This window comes from Myxine glutinosa, chromosome 8, assembly GCF_964187855.1.
Source record: "Myxine glutinosa chromosome 8, kmMyxGlut1.1, whole genome shotgun sequence".
Classification (NCBI taxonomy): Eukaryota; Metazoa; Chordata; class Myxini; order Myxiniformes; family Myxinidae; genus Myxine; species Myxine glutinosa.
The window spans coordinates 91252532-91279876 of NC_136268.1; the positions used below are offsets into that span (position 1 = coordinate 91252532).

Sequence of the window (27345 nt, forward strand, 5' to 3'; positions counted from 1 at the left end):
AATGTGCCTGTATCCAGAAGGCTAGTCAACCAACGACTGGTTCAAGCAGGTTATCGTGCCAGGCGTCCCCTGAGAAAGCCACGTCTGACCAGACAACACCGCCAGTGTCGATTGCAGTGGGCCAGAGAGCACCGTCAATGGCAGCCAGGACACTGGAATCACGTGATCTTCAGTGACAAGTCTAGGTTTCTGGTCTATCGTCAATATGGCCGCGTCCGAGTGCGCAGACAAGTGCATGAAGCCTACAACGAAGATTGTATAGTGCCAAGAGTCCATGCTGGAGGTGGTGGGGTGACCGTTTCGGCTGCTTTTCATGCAGGGGGCAAAACTGACCTGGTTGTTCTGAATGGAAACCTGAACCAGTTCAAGCACAGGGCCATTCTGAAAGAAACATTGCTTCCATTTGTTCGTGCAGCCTATCGAGGAAACTTTGTCTTCCAAGATGACAATGCACGGCCTCATCATGCTCGCATGATCCAACACTTTCTTGCTGACCGTGGTGTAGAGCATATGGAGTGGCCTGCCATGTCCCCGGATATGAATCCGATAGAGAACTTGTGGGCAGAATTAACGCGTCAAATCGACAACTTGGACCAGCAGCCTGCCTCTGTGCTTGAATTGCAGCAGGCTATTGTAACTGCATGGCAAGCGATTCCTGTCCAAACCTTGGCAAATCTCGTGAACAGCATGCCTCAATGTGTACGTGCTCTCCTGAATGCTCGTGGGGGTTACACGAAGTACTGAACTGTAATTTTACTGTCCGTAATCCCAGTCGTAATTTAACTTTTGTTTTAAAATTTTTTTTTTCTGCTAATGTGCAAAATAAAGAGATACTTCTGGAAAACGCACAGAGGTTTAACACAGTACTGTCCGTGAATTGAGTTCCATATCAGTTTACATCACTTTCAAGGATCAATTTACTTGCTTCGAAATGTCAAATGTGGTTTTTGTTTCTTTTAAAGGTCACATTAACAAAATCTAGAATAATTTCAACATAATTCCAATGAACTTTTGGTTCTAAGTCATCTTGAAAAGTAAGTTCACCCCCACAAAAAAAATATTCCATATTAAATGCCAAGTCTGTATATATATATATAAGCTTTGGCTGGCTGATAAGCTCTTTATGCTGAAAGTTAATTGTCAACTTTTGTTCGCGTCAGTGTTTGTGGTGATTTTGAAGACTTATTTGCTGATCGCTGAGCATTGGTTTCTTGGTTGTGCGTAATTACTTTTTGTATTGGTGTGGTTTTACTTTTCACTCGGTTTCATATACAAAGTATAGGCTCATGGAAGAGCAAGAGGGTAACATGACTGAGGGAAGAAAGGCAGGACAGGGGGACATGTGGATGAAACAGGCAATGGATGGAACACTATAAAAGAAAGGAGGATAGAATAGAGGAGCGGAACATAGTGAGTAAAAGTGCATGCAAAGAGAGTGTTATATCAGGGGAAGAAATTGAGGATTATGTGAGATGGTGGTGCACTGGCATCTTGAAGCCCTGAAGTGCAATGTCACTGCCTCAGGAGCCTTGTGTTGGATTAACGGTTAGGGCACTGGTTTGGGATCCGAGGATCCTGAGTTTGAATCCTGGTCAATCTTTGAATTAATGCCAGGGGGGTTGACTCAGCCTGTCATCCTTCCGAGGTCGGTAAATTGAGTACCAGCTCACTGGTAATTGGGGCACTACATCAGCGGCACAAACGCGCTTCCAGAAAAATGATGCAAACAGCAGCCACAGGTGCATACGGAACAACAACAACTGCCTCAGGAATACGGTTCCACAGGTGGGAGAAAAGATCATCCATGGAGTGGAGGTGAAGAGGAAGTTTGGTGCATCCTTGAGGAAATGGAAGGGTCTGAGGTTTTGAAAGAGAGTAAGACCAGAATAGAGGGCGTGAAAAACAGAGATGACAGGAATCCATTGAGGACACACCACCTGCGTGGGTGGAGGAAGCCAAGAAACCAGGAATGAAAGTGGCTATGGATGCCACAGGCAGCAACCTTGGCAAGCAGAGTGAGATGCCAGACTTTGACTAATGCCGAGAGAGACGAGCCTGACCTGATGCTTAAGATCCAAGGCTTGTAAATATCATATCATTGTATTCATTATATTTTGGTGTCATTCAGTATGTTCTTTGTTTTACAGATGCAATCAGAAACGGACATCAGTGTTGAAAAATGGACAACAGAAGATGTATGTTTGTTGCTGCAATTGCACTTCACAAAGTAATATAATTAATCAAAATCTCTGTTCTAAAAATTACAAGATGGAAAACTGTAAATTATATCAATTCATGCTAGTGGCCCATGAGTTCATGTTTCTGCCATATAAGTTATCAAAATGGGAAATATATCCTCACTATCTGATTTTTTTTTTTTTCACTCTGTCGACATATTTGATGGTGTATAAAAAAAATTCATGCAATTATGAAGTTAACTCAAATATTTTTGAGGAAGAAGAATAACTTTTAGCAGCTCTGTGAATCTGAAAAAAATAGCAGTCCAGTCCTCGTTGATCATTATCGTTGATTATTTCCTTTTGTTCCGTTGATTATTGCTAATTCAATTGACCCCATTTTCATCAAAAATGGGGTCAATTGGGGATATTTGGTGTGTGTGTGGGTGGGTGATGAGGGTGCTTGAGGGTGTAAGAGTGAGGGGTAGCATGATTCAAGCAAGGAGGTTGGAATGGGAGAGTATGTAATGTGATTCCTGGAATGAATTTGAATGTGAATGAGACATTTCTCATTCTTACAGCCATGAATATAAATTTTAGCACCAGGGTACCAACCGTGCAGTGTTTGTGCAAAGATATTGTCGTGTCCATTGCTCGATTAATACTGACACTGGATGAATGGACCAAACTGGCTGTTACTCACTTGGACTATGTCAATTGATGGCAGAATCGTGCGTGCGGGAATCGAAAGAGGCACACAAGATTCTGAATCTGATTTTAATGGGGTTTATTCCCCTACATAAATAACAGCGGAAAATAGAATGCGACGGAAAATAGAATGCGACGGTGGGGAACGACAGCGGGATGGGGAGGGAAAAGGAGGAACACAGAATCACAATTTTTTTTTTTTTTTTTTTGTATACAAGATCGAGGCTCGTGAAAGAGCGAACATTAATCACACAGAAAGACAAACCGACACATAAAACATATAACATCGGGAGCGGTAGACAAGATGGGGAGAGAGGGGGAAGGACACAAACACAACATTTGAGAGCAGGGACCGAGAGACATGGAGACATCGAGAGATCTGAGAGAGGGCGAGGGCTTTGGGGGGGGGGGGGGGCATGGGAAGGGGGCGGTGGGAGAGGTATAAAACATATGGACACTGCCAGGACTTCCAGGAAAGAAGTTGGAATTTCAAACAAGGTGGATCTGGGATGAATTAGCGGGGGTAGAAAAGATCAAGGGTTTGGATGGGGGAAGATAAGAGATGGTGGTGAACAGCTGTTTTAAAGACCTGGAGGGAGGAGTGGGATTGAAGGGAGTGAGGGAGTTTGTTCCAGAGGCGGGAGAAAAGAGGAATGAAAGAGTGAAGGTGAGCAGAGAGCCGAGATTTCGGCAGTTTAACCATCAGAGGGTTGCTGGCAGATCTTGTGCGACCTGTAGGAATATTTGGGGGACAGAGCACAGAGAGAGCTGGGGGTGCAAGGCCGGAGAGGAGTCGGTAGAAGACAGAAAGACCACCTACCTGCCTGCGGTGAGTGAGTGAAAGGCCCTCAGAGATAGCTTCATCGCGGGAGATTCCAATAATTCTGAAAGCTTTGGTTTCAACAGCGTGAAGCCGAGCTAGGTGTGAGGCAGGAGCACCGGCCCATAGGGGAGAACAGTATTCCATTGAGCTGCGGATGAAAGCCTTGTATGTGGTGAAGAGCTCAGGTGTGCCGAGGAAGGACTTCGCACGACGGAGGATGCCCAGTCGGCGACTGGCTTTGGAGGCCAGCTTGGAAATGTGGTTTTCCCAAGAAAGATCATGGCAGATAGTGAGACCCAAAATCTTGAGCGACAGAACTTCTTGGAGAGGTTTGTTGAGAAAGTAGATGGGAGGGTTGTCCAGCCGATCTTTTCGGAGAGACATAGTAAGAGTGTGAGATTTGTCAGGATTGAAAGACATGTTCCACTTGTTTGACCAGTCTGTGATTTTGTCCAGGTCTTCAGAGAGTGAGGAGGCAGCAGACTGCCGATCTGAGGGAAGAGGAATGGAGCGGCAGAGAGTGGAGTCATCAGCAAAGAGATAGAGAGGATTTTCGAGAGAGTCAGAGAGATCATTGATGAAGACCAGAAAAAGCACGGGGCCCAGAACACTGCCTTGGGGAACTCCAGCCTGAACAGGAAGAGGAGATGAGAGAAACCCATTCAGGGCCACATGTTGACGACGACTAGAGAGGAAGTCCGCCAGCCATGCGTGGAGATTTCCATGGATACCAAAGGAGGAGAGTTTGGTGAGCAGAGTGGGGTGCCAGACCGTGTCGAAGGCACGTGATATGTCGAGGGAGACAGCTCTAATTTCCTGTTTGGCATTGAGGACCTCCATCCATTGTTGAGACAGCAGAAGCAGCATGTCCAGAGTAGAGTGACCTGGTCTGAAACCAAATTGATGATCAGAGATCAAGCCATTGGAGAAGAGGAAAGATTTCATATCCGAAGCAATGATGGATTCCATGACTTTGCTGATAATTGGGAGAAGGCTGATTGGTCTGTAGTTGCTAGGATCTGTTTTTGCACCTTTTTTGTGCAAAGCGGTGATGTTGGCTGATTTCCAAGCAGATGGCAGTTGACCTTGAGCAAAAGAGAGGGTGAAGAGAACAGAGAGAGGGTGAGATAGAGCAGCAGAGCAGGATTTTAGGACCCGTGGGCTGATGCCGTCGGGTCCAGTTGCAGAATTAGAGTCGAGGGTTGACAGAAACTTTTCCACCTTGTCAGGAGGAAAGGACACAGAGTCCAGGAGCAGCAGGGTACGACTGGGTATGGTGGGTACAGAGAGGGATGGGTTTGGGACACAAGATTTAGAGGCAAACACAGAGTTGAGGCATTCAGCTTTATCACGTGCGGAGTCAGCTGTGTAGCCGTTTGAGGTAAGGGAGGGGATGGAGGGGGAACAAACACCAGAAACGGATTTGACCAGACGCCACCAGGATTTGGAAGAGGGAGACAGATAAGAGAGTTCGGTCTTGAGAACGGAGAGATATTGTTTCCTGGCTCTCCTGAGGGTGGACACACACTTGTTTCGGGCTTTGTGAAAGGAAATGAGATTTCCTTCCGTTGGATTTGCTTTCCAGGAGACGAAGGGAAGTTGTTTCTGGGCAACAGCCTCACCACAAGATTCCGTGTACCATGGACGGGAGGAAGGGTATGACAACTGAAGACGAGATGGGATAAATCTGTGCATGAGAGAGAGCAATTTACTTTGGAAGAATTCCCAGGATGAGTTGATGTCAGAGGTGGTAGAGATGGGAGACCAGTCCAGATGATTGATGGCTGCTTGAAGACCGTGCCAGTTGGCCTGAGTGAAATGCCAGACTCGTCGACGCTGAGCAGGCTCCCTGAGGATGGTCAGAGAGATGTCCACTTTAACAAGGACATGATCAGATGATCCGATCGGAGCAGAAGAAGAGCAGCAGACATTTTCAGGGAAGTTAGTCATAACCAAGTCCAGAAGAGAAGATGTTCCGTTGACTGAGATCCGGGTCGGGAAATTGACAGATTGTGTCAGTCCCAGTGAGTTGCAGAAGTCCTTTGCTGAGGAGCCATGGCTGGTGAGAGAGGTACCCACACCCAGCCAACTGGCATGATGACAGTTGAAATCACCACATATGAGGAAGAGAGAGTTGGGATGAGTAGATAGAAGTTGGTCCATATCATCAGACAGCGAGATGTAGATGGAGTCATCACTGTTTGGTGGACGGTACAACACACATATGAACAAGAGGTGGGAGCGAAGGGGAAGCCGTAGCCAGAGGTATTCCTGGGGGTGAGGTGGACAGAGTGCAGTGCAGGGCGAGTGAGGAAGAGAGTTTTTGATAAAGATAGCAACCCCGCCTCCAGGACGAGGCTCAGGTCTATCATACCGGAGGAGGGAGTAGCCCGGGAGAGATACTATGGAATCAGAGACATCATAAAGGAGGAAAGTTTCTGTTAAGCAGATCACGTCTGGTTTGACAGAAGCAACCTGTATGGAGAGATCAGTTAAGTTTGAACGAAGGCCCCGGATGTTTGAGGTCCATACCGTTAATGAAGAGGAAGGGGGAGCATCAGATACAGAACAGGGGGGAGGAGGGGTAGGGTAAGATGTGGAAGAGGTGGAAGAGGTAGGGAGAGCTGTTGAAGGTGTGTCAGAGATTTCAGAATAGCTCGGAGAAAGGGAAGGATGGGGCGGACAAAAGGTTTGATGGTGATTGGGTGAGCCACAATGAGGTGTTATTTGAGGAGGGGGAAGAGCGAGGCAGAAGGTTGGGGGAGATGGAGGTGAGAGTTTGAAGGGGGAAGAAGCGGGGAGGACGCTTTGAGGAGGGGGAGTGAGAGGGGGGAAATTGAGAAGCAATGAGGGTGGGGAGATTTGAAGGGGAGGGGTGAGGGGGGAGTTTGGGAGGGAAGGGACAAGGGGAGGGATTTGAAAGGGATGGGATATGGGGGAGATTTGGAGGGGAGGGGTGAGGCAGGAGTCTAGGAGGGGAGGGGCGAGGGGGCGTCTTGGCGGGGAGGGGTGAGGGGGTAGTTTAGGAGGGAGGGGGCAAGGGGGGAGATTTGAAAGGGATGGGTGATGGGGAAGATTTGGAGGGGAGGGGTGATGGGGAAGATTTGGAGGGGAGGGGTTATGGGGAAGATTTGGAGGGGAGGGGTGAGATTGGATTTTTGAAAGTGTACGATTTATGGGAAACCAACATTTATTGCAAAATGAGTTTCTTGTGACCTTCGAGTTAAAAATACGTTTAAGGACGCTGGATGGAGGATGGAGTGCAGGAGAGTTTAGGGAATGTAGAAAAAAGGCACTATAGGAGATGGATATTTTTTTTGGGATGAATTGATTTGGTGAGCAAGTCGAAAGCAGCCTTTTAAAGAAGAAGAAGAAAAAGGTGTTATAAAATATGACGGAATACATAACTTGAGGGGAAAGTGTAAACATTGAAGGTTAATGAGTGAAAACTATCTGGGGAAATGGGGGAGAAACACGTGGTCGAAGAACGAACGAACGAATAAGAATGAATAAACGAATGAGAACAGAGAAGGAAATGTTTATTTTATTTTTTTTTTTTTTTTTTTTTTTTTAACAATCAAGATTGTACATTGGATACATTTTCACAATAAATAATTATTTACAAGAGGAATAAAGAAAATCTAAGGGGCCACACACCAGACTCGAGTATGGACGGGGAAGGGAAACAATAACCAGGTGAGGCCTTAGTTCTTGTGGTCTGATGACAAAGGTGGTGCTGAAGCAGCCACAAATGCACACCGAAGCAGGCGAGCAGTCACGAACAGGATGAGCAGGATGCCAAACCAGGGAGACAAATAGACACACAAAGCAGGAACACGAACAGGTGACAAAACGGAACACGAAGAGGCGAGCCAACCATGAAGCTACTTCACCTCAGGTGAGTAAACTCGACGCTCTCCGCACAGAACAAAAAGAACTCTGCCATTTGCGAGGTGATGAAAAATTCCACCCTCCCCCCACCTCCCACCCTCACCCTCTCTCTCTCCTATCAAGATGTCTCTCTTAAAAAACCCACCCTCTCTTTCCCAAGGCTGCAATAGTGCCTCACTCAGAGATTACAGAAGGCATTGGATACAGGTCATTTATGTTGATCCATTTCTATTTATTAGTCCCCTACCGGTGTACACTGGAGGGGACTATAGGTTTGCACTCCGTCCCTCCGTCTGTCAGTCCGTCACGCAAAGAACAGCTTTCCGGACTTTTTTTCTAAACTCTTAATGCTAATAATTTCAAACTTGGTAAATGGTTTCCTCTTGATAAGTTACAGATCAAGTTCGAACTTTACGACGTCTCGATCATTTTTGACAAAGTTATGGCACTTTGAACTTTGGTAATTTCCCCAACAGTTTTCCGGACTATAATTTGGAGTGCGGTAAGTCAAAGCTGTTAATATTCTTTGTTTTAACTCAAATTTACATTCTGTTTCCACTTTTAGTGAGAAGTAGGGGTGTGTGCAACCATTCATAAACTTTATTTGGTGCAAATTGGATAATTTTTAGCCGAGTTACCTCAGACCGTGAGTTGGTAATTATATAATTCACACAGTGCAATACGTGCAGGCTGCTCCACGGAGCGACCTTGCGGGCTTATTAGTCCCCTACCGGTGTACACCGGAGGGGACTATAGGTTTGCACGCCGCCCGTCAGTCCGTCAGTCCGTCACGCAAAGAACAGTTTTCCGGACTTTTTTTCTAAACGCTTAATGCTAATGATTTCAACCTTGGCACATCATTTCCTCATAAGTTACAGATCAAGATCGAACTTCACGACGTTTCGATCATTTTTGACAAAGTTATGGCACTTTGAACTTTGGGAATTCTGATAATTCTGATGATCCTTAACTCGGTGCCATTTTAAGTTTTAATTTCCTTTAAAAAAGATTTTCTCTGCAATAATAGGACCGATTGAGATCAAATTTTCACCATAGGAGGGACTCGGTCTGTAGAATCTTTTAATGTTAATTATGACGTCACATGTCACGTGGTTCGGGCGCCATATTGTTTTTCGTGAAAACACGAAAACCCCTTTTTCTCTGCAACGGCTGAACAGATCGAGGCCAAACTTTGCAGGCAGAATCGCATACCCATGACGAACAGAAAAGTCAGCGAGCATGACGTCATGCGTCACATGGTTTCAGAGTTATGACGTTTTTAAGCATGAACCTTTAAAACCGAGCCCCTCACTCATTTTTGATCCAATCGAGGGGAAACTTCACAGATCTGTTCCGCATGTCGGTCTACTAAAATGTCCTTTTGGAATTTGCGATAGCTCGCGTGGTTTGGCAGATATCGTTAATTAAACGAAAATATTTTTAAAATGGATATCTCTTGAATCACTTTATTGATCGACGTGAAACTTCATACTATAGTAGACGTCATGAAGAGTAACAAGTGTGCAAAATTTCAAGATGATTGGATGTACGGTCTGGAAGCTAGAAGTTGTTATTGCGTGAAGAAGAAGAGGCGCAAAATGTGCGGATTTAATTATTTATCACATGTACAGACTGAAAGCATCGTTGGACACGACCTGTCGCGGTCATTTTAACCTCAAATAAAATTCTAATTTAAGATTTGTCAATAGCTGAGGTATATTAACAAACGAATAAAACAGATTTGGTCAAATTCTGACTTTTTAAACTCGATCGCATTTGACAGAGTTGTGACAAGCTGAGGAAGAAGAAACCTTGCATTGGCTTCTCCAATGTGCCATAAAAAAAATGGATATCTCTTGAATCGCTAGTACCTCAGACCGTGAGTTGGTAATAATTTATATAATTCACACAGTGCAATACGTGCAGGCCGCTCCACGGAGCGACCTTGCGGGCTTATCAACGAGGCGAGGCGTGACACACGTGTCTCAGCATACCTCAGATCAAGTTTGAAAACCAGCATCAACCATGCATAAATTTGCATATTCGAACATTATGGCACTTTGAACTTTGGTAGGGGACATGTATTGCAGCGCAATACTCAGAATGCTTGTTTTAACTCTGATTTACATTCTGTGTCCACTTTTAGTGAGAAGTAGGGGTCTGTGCAACCATTCATGAACTTTATTTGGTGCAAATCGGATAATTTTTAGCCGAGATACCTCAGACCGTGAGTTGGTAATTATATAATTCACACAGTGCAATACGTGTAATTTCCCCAACAGTTTTCCGGACGACAGACTGCCGGTAGGGGACATGTATTGCAGTGCAATACTCAGAATGCTTGTTTAACAACGCATCACCTTTGTATGATGCACATTTAAACAGGTCAATTCTTAAGCTAACATTTCCCTACTGATGCATCGAAATGGCCAAAATATCCGAACACGGAGCTTAATAATATATACATTTCTAATTGTTCAAAGATGATTCCTCCACCCCATTCTCCCCCCCCCCCCCCCTCCCACCTCCTCAACGCCCCTTCACAAACATAACGATATGTTAAACTGGCCCTCTGGCTATTTCAATAAAATGTTCAAATCCATTTATTTGGATTCTTACACATTTCACCATCAATTTGAATGTTTTGCACACTTTCATTTGGTAACTGAGGATGCACAATTTCACTGTAATTTCTATGAGAGTTGCTCAGAAACGTTCAATCCATTTCTTCACATATTGGTGTAACTATTTATCAAGAAGTATTGCTTTGAAATGCATATCTTTTATTTCCTCCTTATGTGTCCGAATTGTTGTTGTTTTTTTCACATGTTTGTTTGGTGTCTTTGATCAATTTTTTGGATTTGATTTCCAAACAACTCCTTTATTTATTTATTTTCTCTAAACAACCCCTGAGGATGCATAGTTTATTATTACTTATTATTTCTTACTTTATTCCATGTTGCTGATATGCAATTTGTAACTCATTACATCTAGATACTTATTGTTTTGTGATATTGGTTTACATAATTAAAAAAGTAATTTCTGTGTTTTTTCTTTGTTCCAGGTGTTTTCTTGGTTGAACAATAAAGGGTTTTGTGATTATGCATCTTGCATGGCACGAGACCATCACATTGATGGAGTTGCATTGTTGATGCTTACTGAGTTCGATCTTCGTTCCCCACCACTCTCAATTAAAGTTTTGGGGGACATCAAACATCTCGCCAAAGAAATAGCTAACTTGCACAGGAGACAAGGATGCAGAACAGGTGAAATGCAGTGATGCCACTGAATAAAAGCAAAACACAACCTCAAGATTGCATTATTTGCTGGAACACATTGTCTGAAGATAATGTAGTACAGAATACCTTGAATGTACATATCTGTCAAAGTGCCTTGCTGGTGGAGTGCTGTGTGTTTGATTCTCATGACTGCATAGAAATCTGGTCTAGAAACGAGGTTTCTAAGCAGAAATCACAAGACATTTTAGTACATTCAGGTCTTACTTATTTTATTGCACTTGGATATCACAAGACAAGACTCCCAGCATTTAGCTCTTACACGAGCCTCGACTTTGTATACAAAATAAAAAAAATCTGTTGTTTTGAATACACTCTCTCTCTCTCTCTCTCTCTCTCTCTCTCTCTCTCTCTCTCTCTCCCCCCCCCTCCCCTCCTGTTCTTTCCCCTCACCCCACTCCCCACCCTCTCTCTTCTCTCTCCCACCTCTCTCACCTCTTCCTCACTGCTCCCCCCTCCTCCCTTCTCTGGAAGGGGGAGCTGGGAGTCCGGATGGGTGAGGTGGGAGGATGGAGGGGAAGGGGTGAGGTGGGAGTTCGGAGAGGAGGAGTGGGGCAGGAGGAGGCATGGGACAGGGTTGGATGAGGGAGGGGAAGGGGTGGAAGGAGGGACCCTGCAAAACCAGTCACTGCCGAGACCTTTGGTAGTTTTAAATATTTGTTTGTCATGCTGATCTACCTTTTTTGAAAGGGATATATTTGTGGACAGGCAGTTATGCCTCAATCCTTCGTAATATTCATGAAACTCAATTGGATTGATTAAACTGTATTGACATGATAGGAAAAGATGCAAGCTTCACGAAGCAATGAAGTCAAATGAATTTGATTGATTGTGGTCGTATATCTCCCAAACTACTTTTTTATGGTTCTTGTCTCAAGCTATCTTTTCCAGAAGGTTTTGCCACTTTTTCTTATACTGTCACATCTGAAGGTCCCATTAAAACAGGAACCTCAGCGGTGAGTTAGACTCAGGAGATGGACCGAACGATATTTTATTGCACTGTGTTTAATGAATTCATTCTCACTTCAGTGTTCTCCAAGGAGCATTCAATTGGGATGAAATAATGGTGGCACACATGCACGGAAAGCAGACAGACAGCAGAAACAGGTTTTCTTACCCTTTAAAGGGTTTATTTGTAAAGTAAACAGGGAAGAGGGTAACAAGATGCTATAAACAATAACGAAACGAACCAAGTGAGTCAAATGGACACAATAGATAAATGGGAATATTCAAACATATGTATAATGATTGAGAGATAAAGCAATGCCTAACCCACCAGGCACCACAGATCACACTCATGCAACAAAACAATTGTACGCAAGACTTTCCTTTCACTGATGCGCTGGGTGGATGCCAGACTCGAAATCAACCGATACGGGTTCCAGGTGCGAGACAAATAACTTCCATGAGCCAAAACCAAAACGAGCATGATGAAGATGGTGTTTGGTGTGGAACGCCAGCTACGTTTCGCCTCCTCAACCAGGCCTCATTGACCCCTTTGTCCTTGTGCAATTGCCTCCTGATCTGCCCTCCGTCTTTTTCCTCCATACTCCACAAAGACAGGGTGATCCCTGCTTGGGTCAAACCCAAGAGACTAAGCCACAATTAGTCTCCTCCAAAACTCCATGATCAGTTTTGCTTGTCCTTCCACACTAGGCTTTTGTGATCTCTGGCCTGAATACCCAGGCCTCTTTTTCTTCATCTCGAGGTCTCTCCTGTTTCCTCCTTCCCCAAGCGAGGTCTCTTTCAATCTCCTCCTCCTGGGCGGAGTTCTCTTCTCTTAGTCCAGCCCATGGGGGTGGCACCAATACAAAAATAATTGCAGATGACACTTCCATCTCTAAAGCACATTATGTCACCATAGCTGACACACACTACACTATAACCAAACAGATGTGTGCCTCTCTTGTGACAAGTTCTCACATACTAGCCCCGCCTACCTCATGATGTTCATGCCCACAAATTAAGGTCTAACCTGTCTATAAATTACATATGTTGCCTCCTCAGCATCACATGTAACAAACGACTTAACCTTACAGAGTCTGTTACATGGCAAATTAACCGCTACTCAAAACACATGGACCACACTACACTTACTACAGTCTAGCTATGGACCCCCCCCCCCCCTCCAATTAACAATCCATTTAATGCAATGTTTACATATATTTGTGGCATAACTGCTTTGTTTCCTCTGTGTAAGCTAGAGCCAACAATGTCTACCATTATTATGTTGTTTTACAAGGAAGTCAAAAAAAGAATAAAACGTGGAAGCTATTGCCATCAATATGTGGTTGGGTGGGGTGGGGAGGAATAATGGAGTTGAGATTTGTGAAAAGGGAAAATGAGGGAAGAGTATATGAGAAAAGGGTGTAAGAAGTAGAGCAGTGGGGTGTGTGTGTGTGTGTGTGTGTGTGTGTGTGTGTGTGTGTGTGTGTGTGTGTGTGTGTGTGTGTGTGTGTGTATATATATGTGTATATTGTCGCATTCCCGGGGTGAACACCCCTGAGGACGGATAGCCAAACAAGCTTTACTCCGAGGCATTCAGTCAACAATGGCGAACCTTTTTTATACGCGCAAGGGAGGGCAGCGAAGGGTGGCGAAGCTCTTGCCTTCACGGACCCCACTGGACGTCTTCGAACCTGGATAATCAACTCCAACCCGACACGGAATTAAAATGTACAATAAAACTAGGTTTAATGAAAATAAATGCCAGGGAACATGAAATGCACAGTAAACCAAGATTCCTAAATGGAGCACCCCCAAACAGACTTGTATACAACACAAGGGGAAATATAAAGGAATGAAAGTAAAAAAAATATGTCTTTTGGTACTTCGCTCTGAGTGGCTCTTGATCCCCGCAAGAAACACACAGGCCCTGGGCGTGCAATCCGCGTGCGTGAAACACACAGGCCCTGGGCGTGCAGTTTGCTCACTCCGGCCTCCATGCACGAAACGAGCAGGCAGAGGGTCCCCCCTCGTCTGCTCCAAACAGCACCGCAGTCTCTCCGGTTCACTCGGCACGGCCCTCAGCCGTCATGAAGCTACGGGCCAAGTGCACTGGAGTCCACGAGCTGCGACCACCCCTCCTCACGATCGTCGAAACCCAAAGCCAGGGATAGAAAATGCCGACTCCAATGTCCCTGGTGCTAGAGGAGTAAATGTCGATATCTGCTCGCCACCAAAGGCAGGACCCAAGAGAGGTAATGAATCCGACTGCTCTTCACCGAACCCCAAAGCCAAGAGGTATATGTGACTGCTCATGACCAATGTCCCAACGCAAGAAGGTAATATGTGACTGTTCCTTTTCAATGTCCCTTGCGCAAGAGGACAAAATGTCAGGACTCAAGTCTTTTATTCTCAAGGCTCTGACGTCATCCGACGATCCCCATGTGTGCTCCAATCAGCAAGTCCCTGTCATCGCTCGGCAATACCGGACCATTCACTGTTCTTCAGGGCGTGGCCTCACGGACCTGCCTGCTTGATGTTGCGATGTGGCAGGTGGCGGCGCCAGCGTTATTGTTCAATGTCTTGTTCCGGTTGGTTTTATTTAATGTTTATTTTAGGTGTAGCGTGCATGGCTGGTGTTGTGTGTGTCATAAGGAACAAGGGGAACAAGCGTTACGCCTCGGTCCCCCGTCGGGGAAGTGATGTGAGTTGACAAAGTGGAAGACACAGAAAACATGCTATGATATGATATTTCGCTCACAAGGTTCAGACATACATGGAGGCGGCCATCTTGGATTTTGACGTGGCGACCCAATTTTCAATAGCGTTCTTCCTTGCGCCTAGATACACCCAAACACCAGAATAGAAGTTGGTACTTCGCTTATTTTTCAAGATATTTCGCTCACAAGGTTCAGACATATATATGGTGGCGGCCATCTTGGATTTTGACGTGGCGACCCAATTTACAATAGCGTTCTTCCTTATGCCGAGATACACCCACACACCAAATTAGAAGTTGGTACTTCGCTTATTTTTCAAGATATTCATCTCACAAGGTTCAGACATACATGGCGTCGGCCATCTTGGATTTTGACGTGGCGACCCAATTTTCAATAGCGTTCTTACCTTATGCCTAGATACACCCACACACCAGATTAGAAGTTGGTACTTCGCTTATTTTTCAAGATATTCAGCTCACAAGGTTCAGACATCCATGGCATCAGACATACATGGTGGCAGCCATCTTGGATTTTGACGTGGGTTGCACCCACACACCAAATTCGAATGCGGTCCTATCGCTTACGCACGCCCGGACGGACGGAAGGACGGAAGGACGGACGGACGGACACATGGACGGAGGGGAAAACCATAGTCCCCGTTTCGCTCCGCTGTGCGACGGGGGACAAAAAGTACACAGGCGATTACATACAGGGGATTAATTACCCTTAATCCCTAACTAATTAACATAACTAAACATCAATTAACCTATCCCTAACTAAACATCCGGGGCCTTCGCTCAAACTTGACTGATCTCTCCATACAGGTTGCTTATGACAAACCAGACGTCATCTGCTTGACAGAAACTTTCCTCCTTCATGATGTCTCTGATTCCTTAGTATCTCTCCCGGGTTACTCCCTCCTCCGGTATGATAGACCTGAGCCTTGTCCTGGAGGTGGGGTTGCTATCTTTATCAAAAACTCTCTTCCTCACTCGCCCTGCACTGCCCTCTCTCCACCTCACCCCCAGGAATACCTCTGGCTACGGCTTCCCCTTCGCTCCCACCTTTTGTTCATATGTGTGTTGTACCGTCCACCAAACAGTGATGACTCCATCTACATCTCGCTGTCTGATAATATGGACCAACTTCTATCTACTCATCCCAACTCTCTCTTCCTCATATGTGGTGATTTCAATTGTCACCATGCCAGTTGGCTGGGCGTGGGTACCTCTCTCACCAGCCATGGCTCCTCGGCAAAGGACTTCTGCGACTCACTGGGACTGACACAATCTGTCGATTTTCCGACCCGGATCTCAGTGAACGGAGCATCTTCTCTTCTGGACTTGGTTATGACTAACTTCCCTGAAAATGTCTGCTGCTTTTCTTCTGCTCCAATCGGCTCATCTGATCATGTGCTTGTTAAAGTGGACATCTCTCTGACCATTCTCAGAGAGCCTCCTCAGCGTCGACGAGTCTGGCATTTCACTCAGGCCAACGGGCATGGTCTTCAAGCAGCCATCAATCATCTGCACTGGTCTCCCATCTCGAACGCCTCTGACATAAACTCATCCTGGGAATTCTTCCAAAGTAAATTGCTCTCATGCACAGATTTATTCCATCTCGTCTTCAGTTGTCATACCCTTCCTCCTGTCCATGGTACACGGAATCTTGTGGTGAGGCTGTTGCCCAGAAACAACTTGCCTTCGTCTCCTGGAGAGCAAATCCAACGGAAGAAAATCTCATTTGCTTTCACAAAGCCCAAAACAAGTGTGTGTCCACCCTGAGGGGAGCCAGGAAACAACATCTCTCCGTTCTCAAGACCGAACTCTTTTATCTGTCTCCCTCTTCCAAATCTTGGTGGCGTCTGGTCAAATCTGTTTGTGGTGTTTGTTCCCCCTCCATCCCCTCCCTTACCACAAACGGCTACACAGCTGACTCCGCACGTGAAAAAGCTGAATGCCTCAACTCTGTGTTTGCCTCTAAATCTTGTGTCCCAAACCCATCCCTCTCTGTACCCACCATACCCAGTCGTACCCAGCTGCTCCTCGACTCTGTGTCCTTTCCTCCTGACAAGGTGGAAAAGTTTCTGTCAACCCTCGACTCTGATTCTACAACTGGTCCTGACGGCATCAGCCCACGGGTCCTAAATTCCTGTTCTTCCGCTCTTTCACTCCCTCTCTCTGTTCTCTTCACCCTCTCTTTTGCTCAAGGTCATCTGCCATCTGCTTGTAAATCAGCCAACATCACCGCTTCACACAAAAAGGTGCAAAAACATATCCTTGCAACTACAGACCAATCAGCCTTCTCCAAATTATCAGCAAAGTCATGGAATCCATCATTGCTTCGGATATGAAATCTTTCCTCTTCTCCAATGGCTTGATCTCTGATCATCAATTTGGTTTCAGACCAGGTCACTCTACTCTGGACATGCTGCTTCTGCTGTCTCAACAATGGATGGAGGTCCTCAATGCCAAACAGGAAATTAGAGCTGTCTCCCTCGACATATCACGTGCCTTCGATACGGTCTGGCACCCCGCTCTGCTCACCAAACACTCCTCCTTTGGTATCCATGGAAATCTCTACGCATGGCTGGCGGACCTCCTCTCAAGTCACAGTCAACGTGTGGCACTGAATGGGTTTCTCTCATCTCCTCTTCCTGTTCAGGCTGGAGTTCCCCAAGGCAGTGTTCTGGGCCCTGTGCTTTTTCTGGTCTTCATCAATGATCTCTCTGACTCTCTTGAAAATCCTCTCTGTCTCTTTGCTGATGACTCCACTCTCTTTCGCTCCATTCCTCATCCCTCAGATCGGCAGTCTGCAGCCTCCTCACTCTCTGCAGACCTGGACAAAATCACAGACTGGGCAAACAAGTGGAACATGTCTTTCAATCCTGACAAATCTCACACTCTTACGATGTCTCTCCGAAAAGACCGACTGGACAACCCTCCCATTCACTTTCTGAATAATCCTCTCCAAGAAGTTCTGTCACTCAAGCTTTTGGGTTTCACTATCTGCCATGATCTTTCCTGGGAAAACCACATTTCCAAGCTGGCCTCCAAAGCCAGTCGTCGACTGGGCATCCTCCGTCGTGCGAAGTCCTTCCTTGGCACACCTGAGCTCCTCACCACATACAAGGCTTTCATCCGCAGCTCAATGGAGTACTGCTCTCCCCTCTGGGCTGGTGCTCCTGCCTCACACCTAGCTTGTCTTCACGCTGTTGAAACCAAAGCGTTCAGAATCATTGGAATCTCCCACGATGAAGCTATCTCCGAGGGCCTTTCACTTGCACACCGCTGGCAGGTTGGTGGTCTTTCGATTTTCTACCGACTCAACTCCGGCCTTGCTCCCCCAGCTCTCTCTGGGCTCTGTCCCCCAAATATTCCTACAGGTCGCACAAGATCTGCTTGCAACCCTCTTATGGTTAAATTGCCGAAATCAAGACACTCTGCTCACCTTCACTCCTCCATTCCTCTTTTCTCCCACCCCTGGAACAAACTCCCTCACTCGCTTCAATCCCACTCCTCCCTCCAGGTCTTTAAAACAGCTGTTCACCACCATCTCTTATCTTCCCCCATCCAAAACCTTGATCTTTTCTACCCCTGCTAATTTCACCCCAAATCCTCTTTTTTGAAATACCAACTTCTTTCCTGGAAGTCCTTGGTGTCCTTGTGTTTTATTATTCTCCCTCCTTCCTCCCCCTTCCCACATCTCCTCCCCACAAGCCCTCTCCCTCCCACACATCTCCCGATGTCCTTGCCCTCAAATGTTGTGTTTGTGTGCTTCCCCTTCTCTCCCCATATGGTCTACCGCTCCCTCTTTTTATATATTTTGTCTGTCTGTTTGATTATTTTTTTTTGTGATGAATGTTAGCTCGTTCACGAGCCTCGATTCTGTATTCAAAAAAATAAAAATAACCCCACCCCTCGTCATGAGGACAATTATACACTTGCACGACATCCGGTCTAACGGATTCCCTACTTATGGTACATTGGGGTTCTTTATCTTCATCGCCACATACGGAGCATGGTAATCTATACACTTCTACCTGGACTAAGGTATTTCATTGCCTACCCCCCACAAACGTAACAATATATATATGTATACATATATTTATATACATACATACACACACACATACATACATACATACATACATACATACATACATACATACATACATAAACATATAGAGATATATGGCTCTGGTTGGTTGGGAAGAAACACAAGCGATTTGTTTCATTTGGCTGTTTTGTATTTCTCTTTCTATTTGAATTGTAAAGTATACAACATCAATTCAAAAAAATATTTCAGTTTAGTGGATTTATGAAAAAAAACAATTTGGTGTGTCGGTCAATTTTGCCCTATACACCAAATTTTCATTGCTTTGATCTTTTGCTGTTTGTGTTATGTCTTGTTTTACTTTTTTATTTTTCTTTCCTCCCCATCCCTCACCCATATAATTCATCCACTCCCACACCCATCCTTCTTTCTCTTGTCTGATTGGTTCTGTGATACATTTTACTTACCTTCCTTACCAAAATTATGATATCCACATACCGTTCCAGAGTTTTTTTCTGAAGACGAGTCATCGGAAAATGAAAACACGAGCATGTCCTCTGGAGAGATCGAAAGAAAGAAAAACAAACTTTATTTCAGTTCTGTACCATCATCAATGTCTCCAAAGAATGGAAGGACTTTGGACCCTGAAAAATGGAAAACGGTTATTGCAGTGTTATATGTTTTGATTGTTTGTGGTGTGACATCAGGAGTCATGGTTGTGGTGCATGACAGTGTACCTGATATGCAAACCCATCCACCTTTGCCAGACATTTTTCTTGACAAGTAAGTATCATTTGGTAACATTTTTCTTGATGTTTATTATTTATTGTCTGATTTTGCAAAATTTAAAGTTGTTGATAATATTGTCATATCTCGGATTTCCACTCTCACTGGTAAGTTAATCTGGAGAATTGGGAAATTGGAATTTTAGGAAGCTTCTTTGGACAAGTTAGAAATTACATATATTATTGTAATGCCACCTAGTGAATTTAAATTTGTAGTGTACTTTTGTTATGAAAGTGAGTGAAAGTATGTAGATTAATAATGTGAGGGTATTTGCCATTTTTAGTGTTTGTAACCAATGTGAACATAATTATGTCTTTCCTGCTGAATTACATGTGCTGAAAATCAAGATGAGGTCAGGGTGACGTTCAAAAGGATCAAACGGCAAATAATTTCTGCAAAAGTAAAACATCAAGCCCATTAAGAATGTCTTTTTGACCGACTTAAGAGTTTGTCATATCGGTTCAGGAGACAACATTAGTGTTTATCATATGATCTCTATATTTATGGCAATTGTTAAACTTCTGAAACTTAGTGGGAGATTGGTGCTAAGTTGATTAAGAAATTAGCATGCAGTCATGATTTTGTTTTTACGGTGGTCAAAAAAAGTTCACTCTCCACTACCCACATTTTTTATCCTGCACCTTTTTCTAGCTAACTCATTTTATTTTACATGTATGGATAGCTGAGAAGGCGTAGACATAAAGTTTAACAACAGACAAAGATAATTATCCTTGCATGATGGACAAGCATGTTCTGGACAACAGAACAGAGGACGTTTTCAGTGAAAATATATTTCTGAACGCAGTCATTTAAGGAAACTCAAAGAAAGAAAAAGAAAAAAAAACAATTTCAACTGTAGGCGCAAACATTGCACAAATTGATAAAGAGGTTCAGGAAGGAGAAGACTGCTAAACTTTAAAAATCGCAAGAATGGAGTCATTCAGGATGCAAGTTAGTGAGAACCCCCAAGGTCATTGAACTTATTAGATAGTCGGTGGGCACCAGCCCACAGAAGTCGACATGCCATCAAGCCAGGTATTACGTGTGAAAAGTGAGACTCTGCTGAACATTCTCCCCTGTAGGATTCAAATTAAGCAAAAGCTGAAAAACTCGAATCATCCATAACTTTGTGCGATGCATCAAAGTATGCAACCAGTGCTATGGTGAGCATTAGAGCATATCCTGGGTCATGGATAACTCTAATGTTTTACAATACATTTATGAAATTCCTCTCATAGTTTTGACTTGCAGTAATACCTCGTTTAGCGCTCAGGATGTGTTCCCGGAAAAGAGAGTGCTAATTGCTAAAAGGGGTCATTATACCATTGTTTATATGAAGATGCGTTCACGATAGCATTATTTTTTATGCATGAGCATTATACGAGGGCTTCATTGGGGTATTGGTAATAGTGCTAATAAGAATACTGATTGTAAACATATTATTTTATCAATACAAAGAATAATCTTTTTCTATAATAATATCAGTAAGTATTAAAAAAACATAAAATATGTACAAACATCATTAAAAGGAATAATTGCCATCGCTCCTACTCTACTCCTACTCTTTCTGCATTGCAGTACTAGTAGAGTAAATGGGAAGCATAGAGAGTGGAGTGAGGAAGAATGCAGAAGGAGTGTGGGAGGGGGTGGCATGATGCTTTGAGGGGTGGGATGAGAGGGAAGCGGAAATATGGGACATGAAGTGGAGGAATGCTGATTCCAAATTCCCAAATTGGAAAAACGGAGATAAAGATCATGGGATGGGAGGTAAGAATTTTTGTTGTAGCCTGCAGGCAGGGAGAAAGGTGGTTCTGCAGGTATGGCAGGGGGGGTTGTTGGACCAAGTGCTTAGCTGAGAGCCAGTTTTGGAAAATATAACTCTGTCAAGAAGAAGAAGTGGAATATATTGTGGTGAAGAAAAATAATACATCGGGTACTCTCTGACGGACAAATAAGGAAAATCAAGTGTTTTAAAGGAAGAAAGAAGAAGTGTTTATATTCAATGAAGATTCAGTTTAGAGATATTGAGAACATGAAGTACAGGTAGAAGGAAATTGAAGTACAATGAGATTGTTGTGGAATTTAAAAAATAATGTTTGAAGCGAGGATGGGAAATAGGATAATGTTGAGGAGGTAAAAAGTACAATATTTTGAAGAAAGAAGCAAAAATAGGAATACAGAGACAAAAGGGATACTGATTTTTCACAGCATCTGTCTGAGCGGCTGAAGTAGGCTTTGAACAAAACGAAAACGATTTTGACAAATACAGCACACCAAGGTATGATTTAACACGGAAACACAAACTGTAACACAGGGATGAATATATAATATAAAACACGAGGAATTCAGTTCAGAAAACAGTTTTAATGAGGTGGAAGTAGCAGCTACAGATATGACCAACACGTGGAAAATTCCCCCGAACTAGAAGATTCCTTTGTAAACAGGAGAACGACCTCCTTGACAAGGTTATGCCAGGTTAAGCTTTGTCTCTTGTTAAACAGTGTCATTGAAGGCTACTTTACTTGTTCAACTTGGGTTCTATCATATGTCCTTCGATGTCAAGATTTGTCACCATGTGACTTTTATCTGTTTTCTCCCTTTAAAAAAATGTTTCAGGGGCAAGATATTATTTTTAATCAAACGAGGATATTAAGAGTGATGTTCTGCATTGGACACACACACACACACACACACACACACACACACACACACACACACACACACACACACACACACACACACACACACACCTTAAATGAATCAACACTGAAATCCAACAAAAGCTTCCACTCTGGGAAACTGTGTGTATTCACCCCCAAAGGTTGTTCATACTTTGAAAAGTAATGCAGGCATTGTTTGTGTAATATGCATACAAGCTTGGTTATAAACAAAAGTCCAGGTCAAATTTAGCCCACCATGTTAAAATGAAACACATGACCAAATTATAGAGGACTGATAGCTGGCAAAAGTATGGTTATCAAAACTATTGGTACCAGCTGTAATTTGCTTGCAGCTTGATGTTATAGGAAGTTGCAAATATTAATTGCTCGTAATTCACATTAATCTTGATCATATTTTCACACGTCTTTCAAAAAGTGTTAACTGATGATTATTATGAGTATTTTGATGAGAACAATTCATTTTGGAGCATGTTGCCAGAATGTTGTTTCTGAAAGTGATGTCCATGTCATGGAAACTATTCAATTACGAGGTGTGGGCAAATAAATTCCAGGACTGATAAAACTGATTTTCTTTTTATTGTAGCGTATTTATAATTGTATGTTCCATATTCTGAATTGCTTCCGTATTATGATTGTTATTAATTATTATTCCATATTCCATATTATTTTATATTTTCTTCTTTGCAGTGTGCCTTTGATCCCTTGGGCTTTTGCAACAGCTGAAGTTTGTGGCTTGGTGTTGGCTTTAATTTGGGGTGTGGTGCTCATTTTTCACAAGCATCGGTAAGACCAAATTTACATAATCACTTATAATCGATTTTATTTGTAATGAAAGCGATAAAAATGGAAACGTTATCTATTCAAATTGACACCAGGAAAAGGAAATCTAGAAAAAGCTAATTGTATTCATATAATGCATGTTACATGGGTTAAGATAGGGAGAATCCTCCTCTCCATCCATCAATATTTTTAATAATAAAACTATAAAAACATTATTGCTTGTTTTACTTTTGCTGCAAAAAATTAAAGAAAGGGGAGAATGGGAGAGGAGGGGAAGAATGAAAACGTGAGAAAAAGGGGAAGGAGGAGGATAGGTTATAAGTGTTGACGACAAATCTAGTGCTTGATTATGCACACACAGCTGAGCACATTCACACGCATTATAAATAATAAATATTGTTGAATAGATATATATTGTTTAGTCTTTCAATGGAAAATGCGCCATTAACCAGCAAATGCCACATCAGTGAATTTCCCGGGAATTTCTAAAGAAGACATGTTCTGTCCGTGAGTGAATGAAGCACATAATTACGCAAAGCTGTGTATGTGTTTCATAGCCATTTGAGGACCGAAATTATTTAAGGTAATACCTGGGCACTTTGTAAAGGCAGAATGGCACTATATATCAAGGGAATTTTGATGTTTGGCTGAAATTCAATTGTGAATTTCTTCTGGCCATAATGTTCTGAAAGCATAGCTATACTGAGGACATGGTGATGGGCCAATTACATCACCAAGTACATTGTGCAATTCCATTTGGCCACATTGCATGAAGATGTGCTGAATAATTTTTGGTTTGAGCATTTTGGGTCACGAGTGCTGGAAAGCTTTGACATAAAAAAACACACTTTTTAATGTTTTTAGAGAAAACAGTAATGCCAAGGGTTTTTAGTAACTAATAATATTGTCACGGTCGTGGGTCTTCAACGACGGATGCACCTGATGGGCAGGGAAGGGACGAGAGGTCCCCATTCCACCCGTTCATTTGCGTGCGAATCAGCATCTCACACACGACCACAGCAAATCAGCCTGCCAGAAGTGGCCAAACTTAATAACACCGTAATTGTGTGGATCTAATTTCAAACCAATTCCACTTAATAGGTTTATTCAATTCTCAATGTGCTATTGAGCCTGCTCACCGATGACCATACAAGTTCTCAATTACAAACAGGATTTATTAACAAAATTGGGTGGGGATAAATAAGAGGAAAACGTCTGTGCATGCGGTAAAACAAACTATCAAATGAATTATACATAAATACCCAATGTACCAACAGATCCTCAACATAAAGTGCCTTCAGAAAGTATTCACACCCCTTGATTCACATTTTGTTGTGTAACAGCCTGAATTTAAAAAGGATTGAATTGAGATTTTTTTGTCACTGATCTACACATAATACCCCATAATGTCAAAGTACAATTCTTTTCAGAAATTTTTACAAAATAATTAAAAATGAAAAGCTGGAACGTCTTGAGTCGATAAATATTCAACCCCTTTGCGATGACACTGCAAATTGAGCTCAGGTGCATCCAATTTCCTTTGATCATCTCTGAGATGTCTCTACACAACTTGATTGGAGTCCACCTGTGGCCAATTCAATTGATTGGTTATGATTTAGAAAGAAACACACCTTTCTATATAAGGTCCCACAATTGACAGTGCATGTCAGAGCAGAAACTCCACCATGAAGTCCAAGGAACCGTTCGTATAACTCCGAGATATAATTGTGAGGCGGCAGATATCTGGAGAAGGGTGTAAAACAATTTCTAGCATGTTGAAATTTCCTAAGAGCACAGTGAGCTCCATCATTAGGAAACGGAAAGAATATGGAACTGCCCAGACTTTTCCTGACCTGGCCGTCAGACCAAAATGAGTAACTGGGCAAGAAGGTAATGACTAATGAGTAACTGGGCAACATATTGTTGTGTTACAGTGTAAATTTAAAATGGATGAAATTGAGATTTTTTTGTCACTGATCTACACATAATACCCCATAATATCAAAGTGGAATCTTTTTAATATAAATTTTTACAGAATAATTAAAAATGGATACACAGAAATATCAAATTTACATAAGTATTCAACCCCCTGAGTAAATACTTTGTAGAAGTGCCTTTGACAGCGATTTCATAGGTTTGAGTCTTCTTGGGTATGTCTGCATCAGCTTTGCACATATGGATTTGGGAAGTTTCTCCCATTCGTCTTTGCAGATTTGCTCAAGCTCTGCCAAGTTGGATGGGGAACATCGGTGAACAGCAAGTCTTTCCACAGATTTTCAATAAGATTCAAGTCTGAGATTTGGCTGCGCCACTCAAGGACTTTCACATTATTGTTCTGAAGCCACTTGAGTGTTGCTTTGGCTGTATGCTTGGGGTCATTGTTCTGTTGGAATGTAAATCTCCACTTCAGTCTAAGGTCTTTTGCACTCTGAAGCAGGTTCTCTTCAAAGATTTGCTTGTATTTGGCACCATTCACTGTTCCCTCTATCCTTACAAGTCTCCCTGTCCCTGCCGCTGAAAAGCATCCCCATGGAATGATCCTGCCACCACCATGCTTTACGGTTGGGAACAGAACAGATTCACAGACATACCAGAGAGACCGCCTGGAGGATGAATGTTCCCAGCTCAATGTGTGGGTTATTTTTCTTTTATTGCATCCCATTTAGTGTACCAGAAGCCCCCCATGGAAAGTATTCATTGGCTGACATGACCACCAGGCAACCTTCCCTGGTTTGTACTGATTGGTGGAGCAAGCGTCCATATATGTGGGCTTGTCTAGGCCCTGTCTCGTGTCCTTTCGTTAAACCCATGATCGTGCTAGGGAGCCACGCTGATTGCCTGCAATTCAGAAAAAGGATTATACAAGGACAGATTACATCATGGAAATTGTGCTTCGAAAAATACTGAGGCAGAATGACTAGATCTTTCTAAACATGTGGTTCGACACCTTTTATTTAATTACAGCAAGTACTTTATATGCTTATTCGAACATGCACAAGGAAAATAACTATTCTAATCCATTCCCCATTTACCCTAAGACCATGTCTGTAACAATATTCTTTCCAGGTATAGTAATCATTTTTATTGAGTGAAATGTGTATTTTTGTGGCTTTTTATATAGAGCATTCTAAAAGACACAGCCTCGTTTCAATTTTTTTTCAGGTGGATTGTTTTGCGACGCATGTGTGCACTTGCTGGTACTGTGTTCCTGCTACGATGTGTTTGCATGTTCGTGACATCAATGTCTGTGCCTGGCACACACCTAAAGTGTTCTGCTAAGGTGAGATTGGTTCATCCTTGGTATAAATATTCCACCTATTCAATATACAGTAGTATGAATATTTCACAAAAAACACTCAATCAGTCAGTAAAGTTTAATGCCTCGAATTTTGAGTGTACTCAAAGTTTAGTTTCACTTTTTTTTTATGCACTGTTCGGTAAATTGCTTTGCATATCTAAACCTAAATTGATTTGTGCTTCACGCAAAATTGTTTGCCAGGCTATGTTGGCAGTGTATACGCAACAGACCGCTTCCTTGATCGCTCATGAAATTAAAATTAACCCAGGTTATGTATATGAAGCGAAAACGTACACACTGCTTATGTGCACATATAATACTTTGTAGTTCTATAACTCAGATAATTCTAATTGCACCCACCTTCTCCCCCAAAGGAAGAAAATGCCAAGATGGGGGAATTTTTTATTTTGTTTGATGGAATCAAATGCAATTTGCACATGCACAACTTCAGGGTGCATTAATCCCTAAACGTTTCAGCTGCCTTGGTCAAATCATGATACATGCATATGTACACTTGCTCCATTATATATAGATGGCAAGTGCCTTTGCCACCTGCACTCAGATGCAATACTGTGGAATGTCCCATCAACATTAAGTAAAGTCAATTCAGTTAGAGAATCTTGTCATCACCTGCAGGAAATTATTTACCCAGCACCATTCATCAAACATTGATTTATTGTCACACATTTTTGTCTCCACTGAAGATCTGTGGAAGTGATCCAGCCAAACTTGTGTAAAATGATTGAACAGACTCGCTTAAATATTTCCGGACTTGTGAAGTTTCCTGACCATGTATTGAAGGTTGCTGCTTCAGTTTTACGAGAGGCCACTAGAGGGCATGCTTAAATTACTTTCAGCAAGAAAAGACAAGTACTGTACAGTACAATAGACTGCAAAATTCAAGGTTTTTGCAGCTTTGGGAGTGCTTCCCATTCCCTCTTGTAACTGTTTTTGAACAAAAGTGTTGTTTATAGGCAAACCACTGTCCCACAAATCTCCTTGCAGAACTCCAAGCCTCCACAATACAATATTAATCATCACACTGTACATCCTGTTATAAAAGAGTGAATGCAACACTCGCTTGAAAAATACCAGATCTAGATTATTCCATTCGAAGATCAGCACAACTTTGATGCGTTATCAATTATTTGCTCTTTCAACATCACGGGTTACATGCATTGAGC

The 27345-nt window shown here is 43.0% G+C and overlaps 1 protein-coding gene and 1 long non-coding RNA gene across 3 annotated transcripts in view; one reads left to right on the forward strand and one right to left on the reverse strand.

The window, feature by feature from the left end:
- LOC137432699 (uncharacterized) overlaps positions 1-27345 on the reverse strand; it is a 68606-nt gene that overhangs the window by 6063 nt on the left and 35198 nt on the right. The gene's annotated exons all lie outside the window — the stretch shown is intronic.
- Positions 1-27345, forward strand: part of SAMD8 (sterile alpha motif domain containing 8) — a 50869-nt gene that overhangs the window by 5180 nt on the left and 18344 nt on the right. For both annotated transcript variants that reach the window (XM_068124817.2, XM_068124815.1), the window contains exons 2-6: positions 2148-2195; positions 10664-10865; positions 19123-19399; positions 22771-22866; positions 26026-26143. In XM_068124817.2, coding sequence (XP_067980918.1) covers positions 2148-2195; positions 10664-10865; positions 19123-19399; positions 22771-22866; positions 26026-26143 — 741 coding nt within the window. The remainder of the gene's footprint in view (positions 1-2147; positions 2196-10663; positions 10866-19122; positions 19400-22770; positions 22867-26025; positions 26144-27345) is intronic.